Source organism: Podarcis pityusensis, assembly GCF_964106645.2.
Source record: "Podarcis pityusensis genome assembly, chromosome: 4".
In the NCBI taxonomy this organism is placed as follows: domain Eukaryota; kingdom Metazoa; phylum Chordata; class Lepidosauria; order Squamata; family Lacertidae; genus Podarcis; species Podarcis pityusensis.
Genome location: NC_138027.1, coordinates 57,418,121 through 57,442,139, shown reverse-complemented (window position 1 = coordinate 57,442,139; position 24,019 = coordinate 57,418,121). Strand labels below are relative to the sequence as shown.

The 24,019-nt window shown below is 42.4% G+C and overlaps 1 protein-coding gene across 6 annotated transcripts in view; it reads right to left on the bottom strand.

Moving 5' to 3' along the window:
• Positions 1-24,019, bottom strand: part of AGPAT3 (1-acylglycerol-3-phosphate O-acyltransferase 3) — an 88,275-nt gene that overhangs the window by 30,162 nt on the left and 34,094 nt on the right. For all 6 annotated transcript variants that reach the window (XM_081003781.1, XM_081003783.1, XM_081003782.1 and 3 more), the window contains one exon: positions 4,178-4,404. In XM_081003781.1, coding sequence (XP_080859907.1) covers positions 4,178-4,355 — 178 coding nt within the window. In that variant the 5' untranslated portion in view covers positions 4,356-4,404. The remainder of the gene's footprint in view (positions 1-4,177; positions 4,405-24,019) is intronic.

Here is a 24,019-nt window from a genome sequence, read left to right as displayed (position 1 = left end):
GGGGATCCCAAAGTGGCAGCTGGGCGTCAGGACCAGCCTCCCCGCCAGAGTGCAGCGAAGGGGGTGGAGGTTCCAGTGTATCAGGGGAGGCGGCTCCGGCAGTAGAGAAAGGAGGGAGGTCGGAGCAAGCCACCCTCCCGGAAGGGGAGGGGAGTAGTGAAGGGAGTAGCGTAGCTGTCAAAAGGAAAGTTAGAGGTTGGGGGCGCGCGCCAAGTTCAAATGTAGAGGCGCGCGGAAGTACAGGGAGCCCGGAGGAGGGGCCAGGTCCCAAAGCCCGCAGGAGGGGGCAAGAGCAGTCTGATTCCGCGTCGGAGGAATCCAGGAGGGGCGAAACCCCAGCGGGCAGAAAGACCCTGCGGAAAAGGAAAGAGAGAAAGAGGTGGAGCAGCGCAAGCCTCTTAAACTGGTGCAGGGCGGGGACAGATTCAGAAGGGACTTCAGCGGTCTAAGCCTAGCAGACGTAGGGCTGCGCGCCTCGGATCTGAAGCAAACAATGAACTGCAATAAACACTTTTGTATATAAGAAAAGAAAGGCGTTGGTCTTTTGTGAGCTGAGACTTGAGGCAGCCCTGACAGGAGGTTTTTAATGTTTGATGTTTTATCGCTTTTTATTATTAATAATAATAATAATCTGTTGGGAGCTGCCCAGAGAGACTGGGGAACCCAGCCCAGATGGGCGGGGTATAAATATATTATTATTATTAGTCTGAATACTTGAAGAGTGGAACATCACTTAGCCTTAAAATGAAAAGAATGTCATGGCATTTTTAAAAAAATGATTATGCAAAAAACAACAACAACCAAAAACAGCAGAGGGGAGGGACTCAATGTAGAAGCTGCAATGTACAAAAATCTTGCAAACAGTAAACTATCCATTTAGACTTGGATGGAGCTATTGTTGCTAGGAGAGTAAAAACTGAACATGCTGAGCCCCCCCCCCTTTTTTTCCCTTAAGTCATCTGGAGGTAGCTAGAATGAATAAGGCTGGAATATAGATTGCCTTCATGAATTAAATATGCAGCAAAGTGTTTTCTCTTTGCAGGAAGTCAGATGAAACATCCGTGCTGCTCTACAACAGGAAAGAAGCTTTTTCAGAGAAGTGCAGCACTGATCATTTTAGTTAAGAGCGGCACAGCGAGAGCTTCAAATCTCTGAAGGGAGCCAGTCTGTGAATGACTTTCACATGGCTGGCATCCCATGGTGAGGAAAAGGTTTACGGTTCTAAAATTACCTCATCAAATAGTTATACTGGGGTTTGTTTGTTTTTTAAAGTGTACAATGTATATGAAGCTTTTTTTTTAAAAAAAAGTTAAATTAAGATATCCTTGAAGAGCAATCTGGAAAGGGGGATCTAGTCTAAAGAGGTCAGTTTATTCTGCACTATGTATGCAATGATCATGACGGACCACCATCAGCAGAGACGTGCGTCTCTTTCCACATCACACTAAATGCCATGCTTGGTGGTTTCACATACTCAGCTGCGAGTCCTCAAGAGACGTGTTATACTGAGTGTTGTGTGAATCAGCCTGCTTAAAAAGCATAGATTGAGCTCCAAAATGCATGGGTGCTTCAGCTGGTATACACAGGGGGGAAAGGGCAGCTTTTCACTACAAACACAAATTTACTTTTCACAGCAAATTCTGCATTGGGGAAAAGAGAGGTGTGGGGAGTTGCAGCATTTTTAAATCCACTGACTTGACATCCTCTAAAGCAGGGTCAAGAAACTTGCGGTCCCTGCAGATGCTGTTGGAGTTCATCTCCCATCAGCCCCAAACAGTGTGGTCAAAGATGATGGGAGTTGTAGTTCAGCAAAATCAGGATGAACACTGATTAAGAGCCTGAGAAAGAATGCTAAGAATGCAGCAGTCATCATGGTCAGCCTAGTCTCAGGGGTGGAATCGGTGTAAGACCTGGATTTTAACTGGCTACTTAAATACTAGAAACCTTCTATTGAGTCTTTGCTTTACAGCTGCAAGGCAGCTAAATAAAAACCTAGTTATTTCCCCCCCTCCAGGTACCAAACAGTTACCTATGAATAGAAGGAAAGTCCTCTATATCTCACACAGCCAGCCAGCTAAACAGGTTTGGGAGATGACCTGTATACGCAGCTGCATTACAGTGAAACAGAATGTCTAGTCTAGCTCCACCTAACCATGATGGTTCAAAGCTCTCCAAGAAGCTATTGTTCTCAAGATTTTTAAACTGAAGATGCCATGGATTGAATCTGTTGCCTTGATACAAAAATGAGCTCTATCATTAGTAGGATGTCGTACCAATGTCCCTTCTGAAACAAGCCCAAACGGCCAGCTTTTGGCATTGAAGACAAAACTCCCAACCACCTGCCTGTTATCTATTCCCCTGTCTCACTAAAGAGGTCACCTAATGAACCTGAATTGCCATGTCCTTCCAGCCCTGCACACACCCCTCCAGTGTCAGCTGTCAATCTGGAAGATCCACCCTGAATGGGAGCTGCAACTGGAATTGTATGTTTGTAGAGATAGCCGTGTCATAGTAATATTCAGAGTTCTCAGAGTAAGTGAAAGAAACGAAGGGAAAGAAAAGCAGGGGAAATGACCGTTCAGCAAAAAGCTAACACTTCTTCATGGATAAAGATAACAAAAAGAACAGTCTGACTTTAAGACTTGTTAGTGATATTAGTGCAGTGCTAGCCAACACAGGGCCCTCCAATTGCTCTTGGACTACAACACCCATCATTCCTGACCACTGGTCAGGCTGGCTGAGGCTGATGGGAGGTGGGAGTCCAACAAGATCTGGTGAGCTACGCCTGTATTAGTAGATCATGCTGTTCATAAAACTCCTTGAGTGAAAGCATTTGGGTACAATAAAAGCCCATTTAATGCTTAAGATGATTTCATCTTTATTTCCCAGTACCCTCTTATAAACATGAAGACAGGAAAAAAGTAAAAAAATAAAAAGCACCCTTCCCCAGCTTGTCCCTGCCAGGTTGGTGGAAATGGTATTTTGGCATTTTTCAAAATAAGGACCCGAAGAGGAGAGCTTCTAGGCGACAACGTCAAAAAATGTCGCAAGCGATCTCAGTAATGAACTTGCTCCTGGAATAACCTAGTCAAAAAAAACAGCATTTTAGCAGCAGTTCACTATGAGCCAGTTCAACTGGATTGTTTGCAGGGTCTGTTTTCCACCTTAACAATTTTTCAGAGGAAAAACTGTCCCTTAGAGCACTTTAAAAGATTTAAGAACAGTTAAATATTTAAGGTACACAAGACTATTTTGTGTGTGTTTGCTTTAAAAAACAAACAACTGAGATGGCTCTCCCTCTAGAATTTCTGTCATACCTCAGGCTCTCTGAATAACCGATGCAATGTGACTACAATGGAAGACGTTTAAAAAAAACTTTTGCCCCAAGTTACAAACTTGGGAAGCACTGCAGTGAATACTAGAATAGACAAGGTTGGTAGGGAGTAAGAAAACAGGCATTTGTGCAAGAAATTTGAAAGTAAAAGACGGTCTAAAGGACTGGGAAATGAGACAAATGAACAAAAACAGGCACTAGAAAAGAATGAGAAAACATAAAATATACATACGGGGGCGGGGGGGGGGGGAAGGTAGGAAAGCTTTAAGCTGGGAAGTTACAAAAAAATGAAGAGTGGAAAGAGGAACAAGGCAACAGGGTATTTGATATCTCCTCCACTGGCAACAGAGGGTGTGTGTGAGAGTTAGGCTTGTTGGGACTAAAGCAATGCCACAGGAGGAAGGAACAATGCCCAACCACTTGTGGATACCTGCTGTATGGAAGGACGAAGGGCCTTATCCTAGCTATGCAGGCAAGTGGGTTTTCTGGAGGGCAGAGAGGGAAGAAGCAGGGGCTGGAACAGGGCCCCTCCAGAGGGTTGTTTTTGTGTATGTGTGGCTATATTCTGCACAACATGCCATTCCTGCAATAGTACTTCAGAGAGTTCTCACCTCAGCCCCTGCCTTTAGGTGCAAGGACATGGAAAAAGGGGGAAATATGGTACATGCAGAGAAGTCCACCATGCAAGAACAAATCCCAACGCCTAACAGCTGCAACTATAGATCAGTGTTTCAGCATCTGCACCCATGAACATTGTTCCCCACTGCTCCTAAGGAGGCCTACCCGCTATAGTCTGAAGAAACTACATTCCTAGTTGGCACATAGAAATCAGAGCATACTCACGGCTCCACAATGAGTAGGAAAGGCGGCAGTTCACTCTTCGATAAAACTGCTTGTTTATAGGCCAGAGGATTAGCGTGCATAGCTGGATGAAGTTAATGATGAACCCACTCACAACGAAGACGAACCCAATCAGGAGGTGAACTATAAACTGGGTCTTCAGAAACGCAATTAAGCCCATGATAACCACTTAGTAGCGCTTGCAAGGTCCTTCACTCAGAATTACCGTCCTACAGAAAAAGAATGAAAGAAACAGCTTGCTTAGCAAACAAAACATTCCTAATCTAGAAGGGGAGGGGAATGCTGATATTTCCTCCCTGCCAAGTAGCAGCTGGGGAATCATAAATGGCATGTTCACCCCCAGGCCAATTTCATCCAGGTCAAGAGTTGGTTAGCATTATATTGCAGATCGTGTTGGGAAAATGGAAACCATTCAGCTCTTGCACACCTGCAATTCCTACACAGCTTGATTTTCCAAAAGCTCCAGATTCTGGTGCCATAATATACCGTATATGATGGTTTTGCATGGGCATGAACAACAAAACAGAACCGTCTTGCTTTTATACGTAAACAATGGTTTTAAAATAAATGTAAGACAGCCTCCTCACTTTCTCAATACATAAGACTTGGAAATCGTCAGGGGAGTTGGATGGGGAATACTGAGTCCTTTCCTATTCACTAAAGTCAAAAGGTCACCTCCCTCTACAAAAAAAGGTATGGGGGAAAGGTAAGGGAAATGAATATCTGGAAATGGTGGACCATGGGCCAAACGCATACTTGTGAGAGTGCATTCTGGCCCAACAGTTGCCAGCCATAGAAGAGGCAGATGTGAAAGAAACTGGCTGTGGTGGCGAGATCTGTTGCTTTGGCCCTTACCCACTCTCAAAATACCCTTTTTGCAAAGCTGAATGGGGCAAAATACTCTCAAATAGCATAGATGCTTCAGATTCTCACTACTTTCACGACTATCTGTAATCTGATAACATTCTCCACCAAAGTAAACCGAATTCTGCATCAAGAAAAGCTGAATCCTGTGAAAGTTTGCATGCTTCATATGGATCCAGATTCCAGGAGCATCTCTATCATTAAAGTAAGAGGGATCTGCTTAAAATGTGAAAAAACATCAATCATAAAAAAGAAAGAGTGTGCGGTGCCAAGATGTACCTTTTGTTTAGTTTTTGAAAATCTGTTGTGTTTGGTAGGCCCCATGTTTTCCAGATTCCACATTGTTCAATGACTTAAATTTAGCGTAATTTTTGCACCATAACACTCACTTTTTTCCTCCTAGAAAGTAAGGGGAAATGTCTGTGCGTGTTATGGAGGGAATGCCTACGGGTGGCTAGGGGGATCTGCTGTAGTCGTGAGCAGAGGATCCATGGTTCCCCTTCCTTCCCTCCTCCGTGGCTCGCTTTGAAACAGCAAAGCGGGAGAAGAGCCGCTGAGTGGGGAGGAGTAAGGGACAGAGAGCCTGCTTGCTTTAAAGGAGCAAAGCGGGAGAGGAGTAAGCGGCTCCTGTCCGGTTGGTTCCTTTAAAGCAAGCAGGCTCTCTGTCCCTCTCTCCTCCCCACTCAGCTCACTAAATATTGCCTGGGGCCGCAGTGGTGCAAAAACGTGGTTACAAAGCATGGATCCACATGGATCCTCAGGATTTTTGCATTGGGCTACTCCAAACTCACTGTCAGATCACATGCATGTGGCCACAGCATGAACCACAAAAATCATACATCCACTGTTTCGTTTAGAATATTTTTTTTCTTGTTTTCCTCCTCTAAAAACTACATGCGTGTTATGGTCGGGTGCGTGTTATAGAGCGAAAAATACGGTAGTTTATGGCTGCTGGGTAGCACCTGCCACTAGGGGGTGCAAGGAAATTGGTACATTTGTAGTTGGCGGAAAAGAATTATAGTTTGATGTGAACAGATCTACTCTGTGGGGCACGCCCGGTCAGGTAAAAAAATGTGCCACTGCACCCACTCTCAAAATTCGTAGAAAAGAACGGGGGGAGGGGGGGTCAGGGAAAGAAAGCTTTGTTTTGAGCGGAAATGTAGGGAGAATGGAAAATGGGAGAATGGGAGAGGAAGCAAAAGTTATGCTAAATGACTGATGGTGTGTGAGAAGGCTGAATAGGATTTAGCTGGGTGTTAGTGAGGAAAGGGAGATGTGCTTGCATAGGGCTTCTGGGAAGGGGACAGTGCTTGATTAAAAAGCAATACACACAAGCTCAATTCTGACAAATGTTTAGAGAGCTCGGGGCCTTAAACTGCCACAGCTGTCCCGATCTTGTAATCCATCACTTGCAGTCTGATGTGCTACAGCTCTTGTACACCATGAAGGCTGTCATTTGTTGTACAGACACACCCACAATGCTCACCCACAATGGAGTCTTCACGTGCCTACACTTTGTTTTTGCCTTCCAACCTTAATCCTTTCCCTCTTCAGGTCAGGAGAAAAATCAAAGCTTGTGACAGGCACAGGGGCACCCTACTTTATCTCAGCTTTGGGTCTTCTCAAGCTGCTTGGTCGCCCACAACTCTCACCATGTTGCCATCCAGATAAGATTAGTGGCTGAGCTCTCTCTGGATAGGAATTAACAAAACTCTGAAGAGACATAGCCCAACAGCCAGGCCCTGAAACGTATTTTTCACTCCCTTAAAATCCTGGTGCTAAGTGTTCCTTCAGGGAAAATGACAGTTTCCTTATTAAAAAGGCAAAATGATTCCAACTCCTACACATCAGTTGCTCCCTTCCGATTGCAAGAATGCATCTCCTTGATTTTCACACCACGGAAAAGCTGAGTGGGCTTTGATTCGTTCCAGAGTCAGACCGTGGAGGTGGCGAGAAAGAGTGAGATGAGACAAGCCCAAGGCTTCCAAAGCAGGGGTGGCAAAGGCCTGGACCTCAAGGTAAGTTAACTGAAGGAAGTTTGAAGACATAAAGTGTCCCTCTTCCCCTGCTCCCCTGCGGCCCCATAACTGGGAGTGCTCAGGATCCCCTTCTGAACTACTTGGAATGGGGCTCAAGGGGCTGGTGGAGAAGAAACATTCATTCATGGTGCTGTGACCCAAGAGTCCTGCAATGATCACAACATGGAGTAAATAAGCAGTAGAGTACCTTGCTGCTGGAGATTAAGGGACCACTGAGCCTAAGCCTGACAGTATCACACATGACAACCAGCCACAGAGCCAGAACCTTCATGGACCCTCCTGTGAGCCCGAGAGCCCAAATCAAGACCTCACCACTCCAAGTGGTAGGTAGTAGGATATAAATCACAGGAGTGGCTGTCTTCAGATCAGGGTGTTGGCCCCTTAAGAATGCACTACCATGCAAGTAGAGGCTTAAAGGGGCTCAATTTGCTTTCAACCTTTGTTGGGCACAGAACACTCTGTGGTTCTGCAGTTTCTGCCCTGCCTTGTTATCTTGCCCCATGGGCTCCATCCCAGCCCAGGACGGTATATCCGTGAGTACTTTACGATCCAAGCCAAATCTTGTGTGATTTCCACCTACCCCAGAACCCTAATCCCCATGCCAAATCCTCTATCATTTAGAAGGCCCCTCCAACATTCTAGAGAAGGCACAAGTAGCTGCAGGGAGGATGGGATAGGCAACATTCCACTCTGAACTCCTTTAAGTTTGCTTCTCATAGGATCCAAACTAGTTTGTCCCCATTTGAGCTACTTTCATTCAGATGGCAATGAAATAAATTATATCAGATAGGTAGATAGGCAGATAGATACTGTACAGGCACCCCCCCCCCACTTACACGTGATCGACTCTCATGTGCGTTTTGCCAAGAAATAGTTAAATAAATTCAAACCTGGAAATGACAGGAGAGAGCTGGAGAGTCCTTGTGGCTCGTGAGCAGACCTTCCCTGGACCCCAAAGAGGACATCAGTGAGGGCCCCGGGGGAAGCCCCAAAGAGAGCAGAGGTGCAGTGGGCTTTGTTTAGGCTGCTCAACTTCCCCACCTAACAGCTGGTGTGCAGGGTATCACAGCAGCTGATATTTACCTGCGCATATTCCAGCCTCCTGCCAGCCCCAAAGCTTCAATTTTAGTTGTATTTTGGGATACAGTATTTTTTATATAGATTGGTGAGAGAGGAGCAAAGAGGGTGTTTAGAGGTTTTTTTAGAGGGTACACCCCATTTTATGCAATTTCACTTATGTGCTCGGGGGACCGGAACTAACCCCTGCATAAGTTGGGGGTGGTACCTGTATATAAATTTTCATTACATAATGTAAGCATCCTTTTGCTCTCCACATCACCTACGGTACAGAATTTCAACCTGTGTCTGTAATCCCAAACACACTTATTAGGGATCATGGTGGAATTTACTTCCAAGTAAGCATGCCAAGTATTGTGCTGTTTTTTTCAACTAGCAGGAAATTATCTCTTGATGATGATCAAGCAGTCCTGGCACTTAGCATGGAAATTATCACTTTTCAACAGACACGACTGCTCCCTTTGGATATGCTATTTAAAGTCCAGAAACAAGAAGCAAACAGCAACTGGGTAAGAAGAAGGCACAGTTGCCCACACATGTGGGTAAATTACACAGCAAAAAAAACAAGCCAGCTAACTTGACAGAAGGCTCTGTGAACAAGACACAACAGCAATCTAGCATAATTAGTTACTTCCTCACACCATTACACATTTATAATTCCCAAACAATGTATTTGATATTTCTGAAATGAATACTGCTCTGTCGTGCTGCCATTCTCTCACAGGGCAGAGGATGAATTGGCCGCTAGCTTAGAAAGAAATATTCTTGTTAATGTCAATAATGTTCAAATCAAATCATGGAGGAAGTCTAATAGGTTAAGTTATTGAATCCATATATTAAGCTGTAATTTCTGGGCATTGATTTTTCCATTTCAGCATATAGACATCACGACAAGTACACAAGGTAGCCTTACCCTTCCAACTCTACAATTCTATGAATGATCCACCAAGAATGAACTAATATCAACCTCACTGTTGACCAAGCAACTGGCCATTTACATAGATTCTCCAAGTATTTCTGGCTCGAAGAGCTGACAACACAGAGTACATGCCGACATAAAAAGGGACAAAAAAGCACATTTCGTAAAGCAGGCATCACAATGCCATCAGGCGTAAAGAACTTTGAAGTCCTGATATCAAGACTTCAAATCACCTTGCAAGGCACTGCTGAAACCAAGTTAAGAGGTTTGCTTCAGAGTCAGTGGCTATATACCAACAACTCATTCACCTAAGGAAACTGGTACATTTGGAGTGCTTCCTCTATCAAGTAATATGTGTTTTTAATGGAAAAATCATACTACTATTGTTAGTTTTCAAAGTTCTAAAGAAGCCCTTTGGAATGGGCAGGAAATAATAATACTTGAGAATATCCTATTTCCTTTCTTATAGGAAGGAAAGTGGTTCAAAGTACTGTATGTACACTAAGGGGATGTGGGGAGGGGCAGGTTTTAAAGAAAAAGCATTACATTTGCCTTGACTGAATCCAATGGGGAAAGATAAAACTAACCTAAGGAAGTACAGTACAAAGAGAAGGCAGATATAGTTCTGGATTAAAAAGCAACAGTGGATTGAGAAAAGTTAATTTTACTAAAGCATGTGTGATTTAAAATAAATACAAAAGTAATAATGAGTTTCATTCTGGGATACCAATTACAGTAACAAAAGATGGTTCTGCTCTATAAATCACAAGCTTCATAATGTGATGAACCCAATATTAAATTTCAGTCTGAAGATCCTCTGATGTTTGTGAAGAGATCAAACTGGAACAGGATTCAAGGCATTTTTGATGTGATCAAATGCACAGTAAACCCACCACTATTAAATTTCTATACAGCAGCTCTAATGTTTATGCTTTGACATCTTGGTTAGATATGTCAGGATCTCCCTATTCTGCTTCAAACTTAGTCCTATTTAGTGGCTTAATTTTGCTTACAATTTCCAAAACTGAACACACACATAGATAGTGCAACAAATCTGAAATTCTAGAAAATTATATCACAGAACTCCACTTAATTCAATGGAACTTACCAGGTAAGTGAATGCAAGTATTAGTAATCTAATATCCATTTTATATTCTATTCAGTGGTTTAAAGAAAAAAATCTAGGCAAAAAAGAACCAGACAGTCAAAACGAGCCAATCAAAACTTTGCCAACTGACATGTTTCTTTGGAGCATGCTTTTATCCATGACCATTGAAGACATCCTTTTGTATGTTGCTCAAAGCAGGAATGTTTATGGTAAGGAAAGCTAACTGTACAAATCACATAGCTGTCTTTTAAATTATACCACTGCTGTTTAAATTTATTTTTTAAATCTGTTTAAAATCTGGAAATATGTTTCCAGGGTGGTTTACCTTCACAGGTATCTTATTAGGCAGCCATTCAACAACAATGCCCTCATTTCTAACACTAAAACTGATTTACCCAGAAAGCTGAGAATTTAAAAGAAACTGCCAAGGAAAATGTCAACGCAGCTGACAAATTACCACTTTTTTGTCACAAATATATTTCTCATTTTTTCCATATTATTTATTTCCTCTTTAAAATTGCCATCGCCCTGTGATCTTCAGATGAAGAGCGGTGTAGAAATTTAATAAATAACAACAATAATAATCCTCTGCTTTTCTTCTTTAAATTGCATCTTCAAAGAGATTACAATAATTCACAACATGTTTGACCTTGGTCTACAATTTAGAAATGGCACTCCACATTACAATTTCCACCTAACTTGACTTTTCCCCTGTTCAAACCAGCACGCAAGCAATTTAGACCATGCCAAATTTTATTCTGAGCTGCTGTTCTCCATATACGTACAGTAAGATCTAAGATGGGACACTGCTCTCCCATTTCAATGCTATTGCATCAATTAACAGTGGTGTACCCAAATATGTCCAGCTCAAACAATAAGCCGATTAGCTGAATGGGACTGAACTGCAACAATCAAAACCAAGCAACCCAACTGCGTGTGCTTGGCTGGCAAGCTGAAGACAAAGCCAAACTGCACGGGGTCAGGAGGGGCAGGGAAAGAGTCCTCAAAGACAAATATGAACATAAGAAGAGCCTGCTGGGTCAAGCCAAATGGCCCATCTAATAAAGCATCCTGTTTTCACAGTGGCCACCTAGATGCCTACAGGACACCTGCAAGCAGGACCAGAGCAAAGCACTACTCTCCCCTCCTGCAGATTCCAGCAACAAGACAAAGCAGAAGACAGGACATAAAAAGACACTGCAGTTAACGCCATGCATTCTGAACGGTGCCTATTTTGTTCCACATAAGAAAAGAGCTGTCTCTCTCATATGCTGTGAAAGAGTTGCAAACACGGATAGGAAACAATATATATGCTTGTTTGTTTGTTTAATTCTATTTATGAATTGCTTGATATAAAACATCTCAAAGTGATTTAACAATAGAGGTCGATCTCATCTTATGCTGATTTTACAGGAAATGGTTTTTCTGAAAATTTGAAATTAAAAAGGGGCTGGAGAGCAGAGGGAAACCCCAAAAGGGCTGTCCGAGATCTAGTGGAAGCCCTCACGTGACTTTCCAAAAGCCTGAGGCTGAGAAGGAGCTTAAAAAGCTGTTTCCACATAGTGCTTTCATGCCATGGAAAGAGCTGGAAAGGCCACATGAGACTCTGAGGGAAGCTCCATGAGTTCATGAGACAAGCCCACAGGGGGCTTTTAAAGCTTGCAGGCCCATCCAGAGGCCTCATGTTATCTTCCCAGAGCCTGGAAAGCATGGCTTAAAAAGCTCTCCACTTTGTGTGTGAGACAAGGCCCGTTCAGTGCCAGCTTCAGACAGGTAGGGGTGGTCATGCAGAGCCATTCCAGGGGTTGTTCTGGCCTTGTGCCATTTTTCTTACACGCATGTTAGCTGCAAACGTAACCTTTTATATGGTGAGATCTACCTGCACAAATACAGACTGCGTCAGTTAAGCACAACTTTATGTTCCAGTGTGAGGCCTCATATGCTTCTGAAGTAACAAAAAGAATCCATAAGACCATGAGAAGAACTTGCTGGATCAGATCAGCTGTCCATCTAGTCCAGCATCCTGTTCTCCCAGTAGCCCATCTGCAAGGGAGGACCTGAGCACAGCAGCATCCTCTCCTGCTGTGGTTTCCAGAAAATGGTATTCAGATGCATACTGCCTTTGTCTGTGTAGGCAGAGCAGTCATCATGGCATGCAGCTGCTGAATTAATCTTATCCTCATTTGAAGCCATAGTTTTTTAAAGCCATACCTTCCATAGTTTAACTATGTGCCATATGAAGAAGTACTTCTATCTGTTCTGAAACCTGCGATACTCCCCTTCATTGGATGTCCATGAGTTCTGGTGTTATGAGAGAGGGAGAAAAACTTCCTTCTAGCCACTTTCCCTATGCCATGCATAATTTTGCAAACTTCTATCATGTAGCCTCTCTCTCGCTTTTTCTCTTAACTAACAAGCCCCAAACGCTACAACCTTTCCTGCTACCTTGATCATTGTGGTTGCCCTTTCCTGAACCTTTCCAACTCTACAAAATCCTTTTCTGCACAAAGTATTCAAAATGATTAATTGATTTCAGTGGGAGCTAAAGTCAACCAACTAGACGGGATCCAACTCAAAATGGCAATACAGCAAATACCAACAGTTGTAGAAATTCACCAAATGGAGGGAAAATTAGACCTTCAGGTTGGTGGGTTTTTTTCCCTCACAATAGTGGGTGCCCCTACAGGAAAAACACTTCTCTCCTCCCTAATCTAGGCTCACAATAGGAAGGTATACAGAAAATTGCAGAGGATGGGGAAGAATGCAAGGGAGAGTCACTCCCTATGATACACAGATCTAAGCTATTTAAAATTTTAAAGATAAATCACTAGCACTGAAGTGAATAGGAAGCCCATGCAGCTGAGCAAAAATGAGCATATTAAATTCTCTGTACTTTGCACACTGACCTCTGTTGTACACCCCCTGTTGATCAAGCTATGCCTATTGTGCCAGAAAGTTTAGCATTCCTGGCAACTAACTACAGTAATCAAATTCCAACCAGGCTGTTGCTCTCTGCATTTCATCTACATATGAAATGGACCCTGCTAACAAATGCATATCAAACAATTGCTTATTGTTGGCTCGGACACACCTGTGGAGTTTGGCATCACACAAGGTTAGAAACCTTTCCCTACTTTGAAGGGAGCATCTGACTGGCCATGGATTTGGGTGTCTGTTGGCTGAGGAGATCTCTTCCACCTGAGGAAGAGACTAGATTTTGCTCTTTAAGACACCTTTTTGGTAAAGGATGCAATTTTTAGTAGCCTATGTTTTACACCTTGCTCTGCAGTTTTAGAACTGCAGTCCTAAAATACACAACAGAACAAGTCCCACTGCCAAAAATACGCATGGATAGAATTACACTGTAACAATCCAAATTAGGATAAAAATACTAGTAAGAATTCTATCTTATGTCTCTGAATTTAGGTTTCCCCTTCCCTACCCCCTCAAACAAATATTACATTCCCATTTGTTCCAGTCTGTTCAGAAGCTGTGGTGCTCACAAAATCTTCTTCTTGTAAACACAGAAGAAAGTGGCCAGGTGCAAAAGAGGAGACAGCTCATGCACCCCCAAACAGTTGTGTAGAAAAGATAATTTCAGAAAGCCAGCTCAACTTAAATAAGAGACACACCGTCCCTGATCAGTTTTCCTTCCAACTGTCGTATGCCTCAGTCTAAGGCATACGCCTAAGTAGTAGGCAATGTGGTACCCTGCAGACTTTGTTGGACTCCAACTCCCATCAACCACCACTCAACATAACCGACAGCCAAGGATGATGGAAGTTGTAGCCCAGCAATGTCTGGAAGACACCAAATTGGTTCCCCCCCCAGGGATGAAATAGTGGTATTTTCCCAGAGTTCCTTGCCAGTAAAAATATTGTTAGCCTACTCCTGTCCATGTTTAAAAAGCCACCCCAGAGAGAGTCTGAAAGCAGTGCAGTTCAAAAGTATAAGGTGTGTTTGGAAAATCAGTAAGGCTCACTGCAGCCAAGAATTTAAGGTTTTCTTGGCAGCTGGGCTGCCTTATAGGGACCAAACCTCCCCCCCCCCCTCTCTCTGTGTGTGTGTGTGTGTGTGTTTAAGCCAAGGCACAGCATCATCTAGTTCAAAGCATTCAAGCTCCCGCCAAATCTATTAAGAGAACAGTCCTCAGCAGTACATTGCACTGTCTTCTGTGGTAACCTACAACTGCATTTGGGGCTATCAATATCCCAACTGAATGAGCAAGTTGCTCATTTATTTAGCATCTCCATCTATCCTGACTGTAAAGAGATACAGAAATCTGTGCTTCACATAACCACAAATGGCTACTCAAGACAATACTTTTTTAAAAAAAACGGACAGTGATCGTAAGAGATTTTATAAATGTTATATTTGAATGGTTTGATGGGCAATAAATCTTACGTGAGGTTTCACTCCAGAGAGAGCCAGATGTTTGATTTCCCACCACCACAATTCGGGGCATCTCTGCTCAGAATTAAGTCACACTAGATGTATCCAGACATCATCATAAACCATCATGGTTTATGATGATGGGAATAAGCCTAGCCTTTCTCTGGCATAGGCAGGAAAAGCCTGGAACCTTCAGTTCCTAAGTATTTGTTTAAACACAGCTTGTCATGATAACTGAACCAAACAAACTGTGGTTAACCTTGGCAAGTATTTGAATCAAACCAACTTCAAACTGTGGTTTATGAAGAAAGTTTCTCAGTAAAAGAGTTAAGAATAATCACAATTTAAGATTCAAATGTAATGTTAAACTTGTAGTTAACTGAAAATTGGATCTGAAACCTTCCAATCTCCTCTTAACAGCCATACCAGAGGAGAGGGGTGGAATGCATGAGCTTGCAGAAAGGTTAGGCTTGTCTCCCAACATGATAAGCCATGGTTTATTATTCCAGCTGAATGCAACCATTATATTTAACGAGGCTTACTTCCAGGTAAGTGTGCATACAATCTCAGGCTACATTCAGAAGGGACTTTATTTCATCTTCCAGGCAATTCCTTACTTATTAATTTCTGAATTTTATATTATATTTCCTCAAGATTTAAAAGCTGCTTCTGGAAGTCTAGTGGAAGTTTAGCAGTAATTTCTGTGTTAGTTTGTTTGCAACCCTACTAACTCAGAAAAATCATGGGAGTCTTGCACTGTACGGTAATTTCACATGGTGAAATTTGGGGTTGTATTCTGGCATACAGTACTTTCCCACCATTTAAAATTTAGCACGGCAAGGCAATATATCCACCAAAAAGCCACAATTCCATAACGCAATAGGAACTGCAGTGTAAAAGTCATGTTAGAAATCAGAACAAAAGTGCTAGCATTATCACCAGTAAAACTAATAAAATAAAGGCCCTCCAGTAATGTAATGGGGATTTCCCCCCTCCTCATCCCATGCACCCCCAGTGTGCCCCCAAGTGGCTCTGGGGAGGTCAGAAGAACCCCCAGAACAGCATGTGAAGGAAGGAAAGGGGGGATTGTGCTAGCTGTGGAGGTAAAATGCTTGTGCTGATGGAACGATTGCTATGCCATTACGTTGAATTCCTCTGTGTGCATGTGTATACAAAATAATTCTCTAATTATATTTTCACATTTCATCAAATTCTGACTTTATCAACCTCAGACCCTTTGGAAGGAACAAGCTGTAAATACAATCAGGATTTTAACTGTTAAGTGACAGGTCAAAGGCTATCCTTGGCAATAACAAGTTCTTAAACACTTCTATTCAAGAGTATTCACACGGTGCAGGAACTCAGAGGTCAGATCTGGCCAAGCCCTCATTTCCCCAAGTCCAGTAAAAAATGTGCACAAATTATACTCCTTGGCCCAAAGAATATATAAGCCAAGAGGTTATAAACTCAATTACTCTCTGTAGAACTACAAAGGCTTTTCAGTTTGAGGGGGAGGCAACTACTGTATATAAATGATTTTTATTTTTATTATTACAAAGGAGAGTCAAACAAAATTTGATAAAGTGGGAGAAACAAGGCAAGTGTTTGACGGGATACACATAGTGTACAAGTGACAGAGTATATAAAGTATATAAAGGTTAGCAAGCAACACATAGGATAACCATTTGATCCAATCAAACTGTGCTCCTCTTTAAGAGTTCTTAAAATATTCCAAGCATGCAAACTAGAAATACAAGCATAGATAAAATGGGAATAGTCAAGGGTCTTAACCTAAAACTAACCAATGCATGCTCTCTATGAATTGTCCTTATACAAAATGCAAACAACTAATCATTTTATAATATTTCCATATGATGCTCTGCAGCCCCCCTCTCTCTAACTCCTTCCCCATTTCTTCCAACCGCAATCTGAAAATGCAGTAATTCTCAGTCTATAAAGCAGTGATGGCCAAACTTGGCCCGCCAGCTGTTTTGGGACTACAACTCCCATCATCCCTAGCTAACAGGACCAGTGGTCAGGGATGATGGGAATTGTAGTCCCAAAACAGCTGGAGGGCAAAGTTTGGCCATCACTGCTATAAAGGAATGGGTTTGGCAGGTGGGAAAACACTTGCAAAATGGCAAATAATAAATTGCTGTCTATAACACAGCACAGAAAGTAAACCAACTGCTGAAAAAGGTTTAATTTAGTTATCCTCCGATGCTCTGCACAACCTCAATGGAAGGTTAGGTCATGTACCATTTCTTGGAATTGTTCCCATTTGTAACTGATCAATGTGAACAAGACTAATCTAGTTGTCAACTACTTGGCTAGTTCTAGAGGCGTTTCAGCATGTTCCAAGCTGACAGGACACCATCAACTCCCTGAATCAGATCCTTATTGTAACTAGAACCTCTGCAGGTGTGAAGAGTGTCAGTTCCGATTTGTGACCTTTTCTGTGTCCCTTGTGTGTCTCAAGATTCTGCAGAGCAAAAGCTCTGCTAGATTCCTCACGGCATCTTCCTAGTGTCCATTACTCACAGATGACCACAGGTAATCATAGAACTGTAGAGTTGCAAGGGACCACAAGGATCATCTAGTCTAACCCCCAGCAATGCATGAATCTTTTTGCCCAACATGGGGCTCAAACCTATGACCTTGAGAGTAAAAGTCTCACGCTGTACAGACTGAGCTATCAAGCTATCAGCTCATTGACCAGGCCGCGTGAAGCAGATGGGATATGGAGTCCAACAGCATTTGGAGGGCTACAGTTTTCTCCAGCCCTGTAATATATAGCCCAAACCTGGCTGTTGCTATCCGACCAGAAGAATACCACAGTACCTTTCCTCATTTCTAGAAAATAACCCAATCCAGCTTCTGCCCTGTGCTTCATAGTCCATTCCCTAAAAATGTGTTCATGTATTTTTGGCATTTACACCCCACTCTCCAAATGACTTTCCCAAGACAGCTTGCAATGAAACATCAGAACCACACAGATATGTACAAATAATAAAAGGTCAGAGAAAAGTTAAGCAGCAGATAAAATGCAACATAGTATCAATAATTAAAAATAATGCCGTGTTTTTAATTGAGGATGGGGAAGTTATAGCCTTCCAGATGTTGCTGGACTACAGCTTCCATCAGCCAGGAGCACTGGGCACCTTGGCTGCAGCTGATGAGAACTGTAGTCCAATCACACCTGGAGGGCTACAGGTTTCCCATCCCTCTTTTAAAGGCCTGAGAGAATAGAAATATATTTTGCCCAGGACTGCAAAAGTAAGCAACAGGCAAGACCCAGTGTAGGGCTTATTTCCTAACTGCAGCACCAACACCATCAAGACTCTTTCTGCATCCAAGCAGCAAGAGGCTCAGTGCATGGGGAGGCTCACACCTATAACATCGCCTTCGTCATTTTTTTGAGAAACTGTGAGATCCATAGTTTTACCTAACATAATCTCAGTTATTTGAGAGAGTTGTTTCCTATAGTTAAGCAGGCTGCTTTGACCTCAATGAGAGCAAGAGACCACTGGCAGAGTAACAGCAAAACCAGGTTAATCTCCCAATATGCAAAGCTGGTAGTCAGCAATCTCTGGTGTCATCTGCTCAGTTCATCCTGACTGAAAAGAGCTGAGAGCTACATGGGCAGAAAATCTCAAGTATGTTTAAAAAGGAACACACACACTCAAGCATTCCTGTAGAAACCGGGTTATCAGGGTTTCCGACGGAAACACTACCAAAACTGGTGGCTACAAAAAGAGCAGCTTTTGTTGGATTGCCCGGTCATTAGTGGTGACATAAAAAAAACTTGGTAACAGCATTGTATGTTTCTCTTGAATCTAAACATTGAGAATGAAAGCGTACTTACAAAAGCCAAATTAAACTGAAGGCTCCTGTCTCCATGTTCTGAGGTATATAATGCTTGAAATAATTAGAGGTATCCACTTAAGCCACACTCACAGAAGACACATGGATATCAATGAGCTGCATTTGATGCTATCCATGGGTAGGCAAACTAAGGCCCAGGGGCCGGATCCGGCCCGCGGACGGTCTGGTAATCAGCATGTTTTGACATGAGTAGAATGTGTGCTTTTATTTAAAAGGAATCTCTGGGTTATTTGTGGGGCATAGGAATTCGTTCACTATTATTTTTTCAAAATATAGTCTGGCCCCCCACAAGGTCTGAGGGACAGTGGACCGGCCCCCTGCTGAAAAAGTTTGCTGACCCCTGATGCTATCCATAGGTGACTGGAAGAGCTTCTGATCATGCAGTGGGCCTTTGCCTTTCTTTCTTCCCCTCTGTGGCCTCCCAGACATTGTCCATATGTTGGGGAACCCTCCAGAACAGATTTGGGAGAAGGGTATGGAGGGGCACAGAAAATCCTGTTGCATGAGTGGAAATTTACTTGCCCATCCTTGGATTATGCCTCATGGAAATAGGTTATTTAAGTCCATGCTTTCATTGGGTTCCCTCTGATTATGGCTAACATTAGATATCACCCAATGTCTCAACTACCACTTAAAATTGCTTTAATTTGATTAAACTTACAGACAACTGAACATTTTCCATTTTTTGTTTTAAGTAAAGCTTAAAAGTATAACACAATGCCCTGCTTTCAGTATTTTTCAATACACTGTTTGGCTTAGGTCACTAAATATGGAAATTCACATTCTCACATTCCCTGAAGACAAAGTCTAAGGGCACAGTTTGGGTGGAACTGTACACCTACAAGCTTCAGGAGAGCAAAAGTATTCCCATTCCTACTGGATTGCCATTTTATCAGTTTCTCTACACCCACAATATGCACTGGAATAGTTTCTCTGCTACAACATCAATAACTTTGGTTAGATACAGAAGGAGCCCTACAGAGAAGAATAAAAACAATCCAAATTCCTTCATCTCTATAAAACATCCTAAGGCAGATATTACAGTTCACCTGTGTAGCTAGTAGTAAACAAAAAGACTCAAGGCCAGTGTGGATTTAAGAATCTGTAAATAGCAATAGGAGGCTAAAAAGCCAAACCTCTTCTATGATATTTTAGAACCTATCATCCTCCATTTCATCACAAAAGATTTCTCAAAACACCTGAGCTCCACAAATAATAAGTACCACTGTGAAGAAGGGGAAGATCGATCTAAAGTTACAAGCTACTGCACTAAAAACCACATTTGATACAAGCAAAGTTCTCAAAAAGACATGTGATCCCAGCCTTATGAAGTGGAAAAGAAACCCACAGAACTTGTTGCGTAATTTGCTACTTACCAGTACAGGTAATAGGCTAAAGCCAGGGCAACCAGCGTCGCACAAACTCCAGCTAACAAACATATTCCGGACTGGTTTGCCAACATCTTTCAAATTCACTTTTGCTTCCACAAAACAAGTAAGTGGTGGCGGGGGATGGGGGGGAAAGCCACGGGAAAAACAGGAAGATGACAGTCCCTCGCTTGAAGAACAAATCAGTCTTGACAAGAAGGAAGGATTATGATGACAAAAGCACACTGTGGTAAATCGGGAAACATTGCTGTTACTTAAAAGCTGCTTCCTCGGCAACAAGAGACGGGCTGGTATCTTCTCCTCTTGTCACAGAGGCATCTTGTTAAACCACCCAAGTTCTTAAAGCTCCAGCACCATAAGAAATTAATGTAACACGGGCATAGGTGAATAAAATTGTAAATACCTTGCATTAAATGATAGTGTCAGTGTTGACATACTGCGTCTTTGCTCTAATCCAATAATCGCCTTAAGGCCAATTGCCATGCACAAGAATATATCAGACTGTATGGTGGGGAGGAATGGCAGAGGATTGGAAAAAAATACACATACACATACATACATACATACATACATACATATCCCAGACATTATTTTTTTAAGTGAAATCTACTATTTCAAAATAAAGTAACATAAATCTTGAAAGCTGTAGTTCTTTCAATATAAAATGCTATACACACACAGAATTATTATTATTAGTATTATCATAAAGTGAAACAGGGCATAAGAAAAAGCAGAAGGGCTTTGAAAAGGAAAAAAACAGGGAGGAATAACTCTTAAGTCCTATAAACTGGTGAACCATAATCCTACTTGAGCTTCTTGGATAAACCACAGGATAAGCAAAGAACAAAGAAGGATAATATTCTATTATGTTAAAGAACAGTACAGTTGGGATGGGAGTCAAAGAAAATCTATTATTTGCCTAGTGCCTTATTAATTATTTGTCTATTGTCAAACTATGGTCAGATATTCCATGAGCCCAAGATGTCTTTATGTAAGTGGTAGCCTATCTTTTTAAACTGCATCAGGGATTTGTCTTGTAGAGAAGACTGGATGGAGCAAGGGTTCGCTGTTCCCCAGCCCAGAAAAGATGAGGGTGTGCATGCAGACATACAGAGTCATTCAGGATCACACACAGTCTGCCCTACTATAAACATATAAGTATCTTGAAACAGGAAATTTTTATCTTCCTCAGTAGTTATGCACATATTATTGGTTAAGACTGCAATCCTTTATCCACTTATGTAGACGTAAGCTCCATTGAATTGTGGATGTGTTGCAATTCCAAAACAACATATGTTTACGATGCAGGCATATGGGTAGGGAAGGAAAAAGGTGCCCCAGCAGCTCAAAACCATGGTTAAGACATTAATGCTGCATTTACAGGATTCTGGCTGAAACAGAACTGATTACTTTTTCAGCAGCATGGCACTAGCCAACAGATCAGCTAGTAAGCAACCTGACTGGTTGACACGACTGGGGAAAATACCAGAAAATACTCAAGAGTTTCCACAAATACAAAAGCATGAACACAACATGTTTTGTTTTGAAAATGATTCAACACTTGTAAGCTATCTGCCAAAGAAAGAAAAGAATAGTTATTCTCCTTTCTTCAACGTATAAAGATGCAGTAATTTCAAACAACAAATTGAAGCCTGTGATCATTCTATTTTTTTTATAATGAGACTAAAGGTGGTGCAGACATCTGTGACCAGATGTTTGCCACAAACACTTTCAAAATACATGATCAACCGCAGTCAGTGCTAGTTGTTTTCAAACATAGTAGGCATTGCCTGTTAAAATGCCTACATTGTTCAGAATCTGAACACTGGAGTGGACATCCCAGAAGACAAACCTGGGTCTGAAGTTCATCAAGCCCTGGACTCAGTCAATAAATGTACTGTAATGAGTTTCCTAAGGATATTGGGGAAATTTTACATCTCTAAGAAGTCTAAAATCACAGTACTATACGTTTAATAGTGATTCTGTAATACCAAACCTTTGGATATCAGAAGGAGAAAGGAGTTAAAATAAAAAGCTGCTATTGGTATAGATTGGCTTCTGTATCAGATGTACTTTTTAAAAAGTACATCAATACTGTATTAACTATATTGTGTTGCCAATTATGTTCTAAATAATAATTTGACTTCACAGTATTGAAACTAAGCAGAATTCTTTACTCTCCTGATAGGGTATGGGGGAAGGAAGGAAGGAAGGAAGGAAGGAAGGAAGGAAGGAAGGAAGGAAATGAAGAGCTGTTACTATAACTGAGAATATAAACTGTGCAATCAGGAATGCGTCCAAGAAATGGCATTTTCTAGTCTATTTAGCAAAAGTTCCAGTATGTAAATGATGCCAAACTGCGATTCAAGAAATGAAGTACCAGAAGTCTATGCATTTCTGGATATGCACATCAAACTGGGCCTGTTTCCCTCATCTAGGAGAGAACAGCAACCATCAGATCAACAAATTAACATTTAAATCTGTAAAAGGAGCAAAATGGGCCCCTGGGAAGTTTTCTGCATTTACACAAATCTTCCGGCCAATAGCCGTATGAGCACGCCATTGAATTTCTGCTTCAGCAATTTTCATAATCTCCATTGCTTACTTCAGGTTGCCAAAAATGCCAGAGATATGATGTTGAGCTCTCAGCTGATACCTTTGCATTTCCCATAAAAACAGAGTTGCCATGACCTCTCTTTCAGGCGCAGAAGATAGCTCCATATGCTGTGCCTTGCAAGAAAACTTTTCTACCTAAAAACATACCTGTGAAGAGGGGAGCTCTCTAGTCTGCTCTTGAACAACAAATGTTTCTCCCTCCCCAGAGCGTCCTTCATAGAACTAAATTGTGCATGGTCTATAAAAGACCATTATTCAAACCTATTAAATTCAAACCATTATTCATAACCTATTCAAAATATTTCTTTAAGATATATTATGCTAACTGGAAGGAACTAGAAGTACTATCCATCAAGATAAATAAAATATAAAACTATCTAGTGACAGAAAACATGTCTTGCTCTGTAACTTTGCCCCCCCCCCAAACGATGCTATAGCCTGAAAATGCTCCTCATGAAACTGAATGTTGCCCAGCAGGTATCAAATTAATAAATTAACAAATTACGGAGAAAGTGGAGTATTACCATCACAGGAGCGAAAACTCCTGTCTTGAGTTTTCACCAGTCAATAGCTAAAAGAAAAAAAAGAAAAAAATGACCTCTTGACTAAGAAAGGCTGTGCTATGGAAAAGGTACTGTCAGGGAACTGCCATCGGAAGGAAGGGAGGTGAAAGGGCTCACACAGGTTGGGAGAGACTCAGCAGCTGAAGAGGGAACCAGTAGGGGGAGAGAAAGTGAGCTGGAGGGATGGCTCAGAGACACTTCCAGCGAAAACAGTGGGGAGGTTTCAGGACCTCCTGTAGGGACACCCACTCCTCGCCGGAAACTGTCACGCAGAGAGTCCAGAAGACGTGTTTCCGTTAAGGAGCTTTTATGTTGAAAGCGATTCCGAAAGCAACCACTGTCGGAATCTGCTAGTGACTAGAGGAGCCATGTCTGAGGGGCTCCGTCACAGACAGAGGTTTGTGGACTTGAACAAACTCTGAGGGGATACGATTTTACGCACAAGCAGCTCATCATCCCATCACAGCATTCCGACAGTCTTTGAAAGCTGCTTGTGCAGGAGAAGGCATCATGAGCAACCCAGCCGGAACCGGAGAAGCAGGAGCTGGAGCGGGTCCAAGCCTGGAAGAAAGGTACCGGGCGTTGGAGGTCCAGCTAGCGCTGCAGACGGCGAGGCTTGAGGAGAGGAGGGCTCAGGATGCAGACAAAAAGGAGAAAGCCACCCAGCTCGCCAGAAAGGTACCAGGATTGGTGCAGAAGTTTGGGGGGGAGCCCAAAAACTATCATGCCTTTCGGACAGAGATGCAATATGCCCTCAATCTGCAGTTTGAGGAATTCCCTGACGAGGAATCACGAGTGGCTTTCGTGATTGGGCATCTTGAAAAGGGGGCGAGAGACTGGGTTAGACCCCTGATGGCAGCGAATAGTGACGTCCTAAGGGACACGATGAAGTTCTTTCGCGCCATGGATCTGATGTTTTCCAGCGATATTGAGCAGGGAGTGGTGCGCAGACAGTTAATGGCTTGCAAACAGG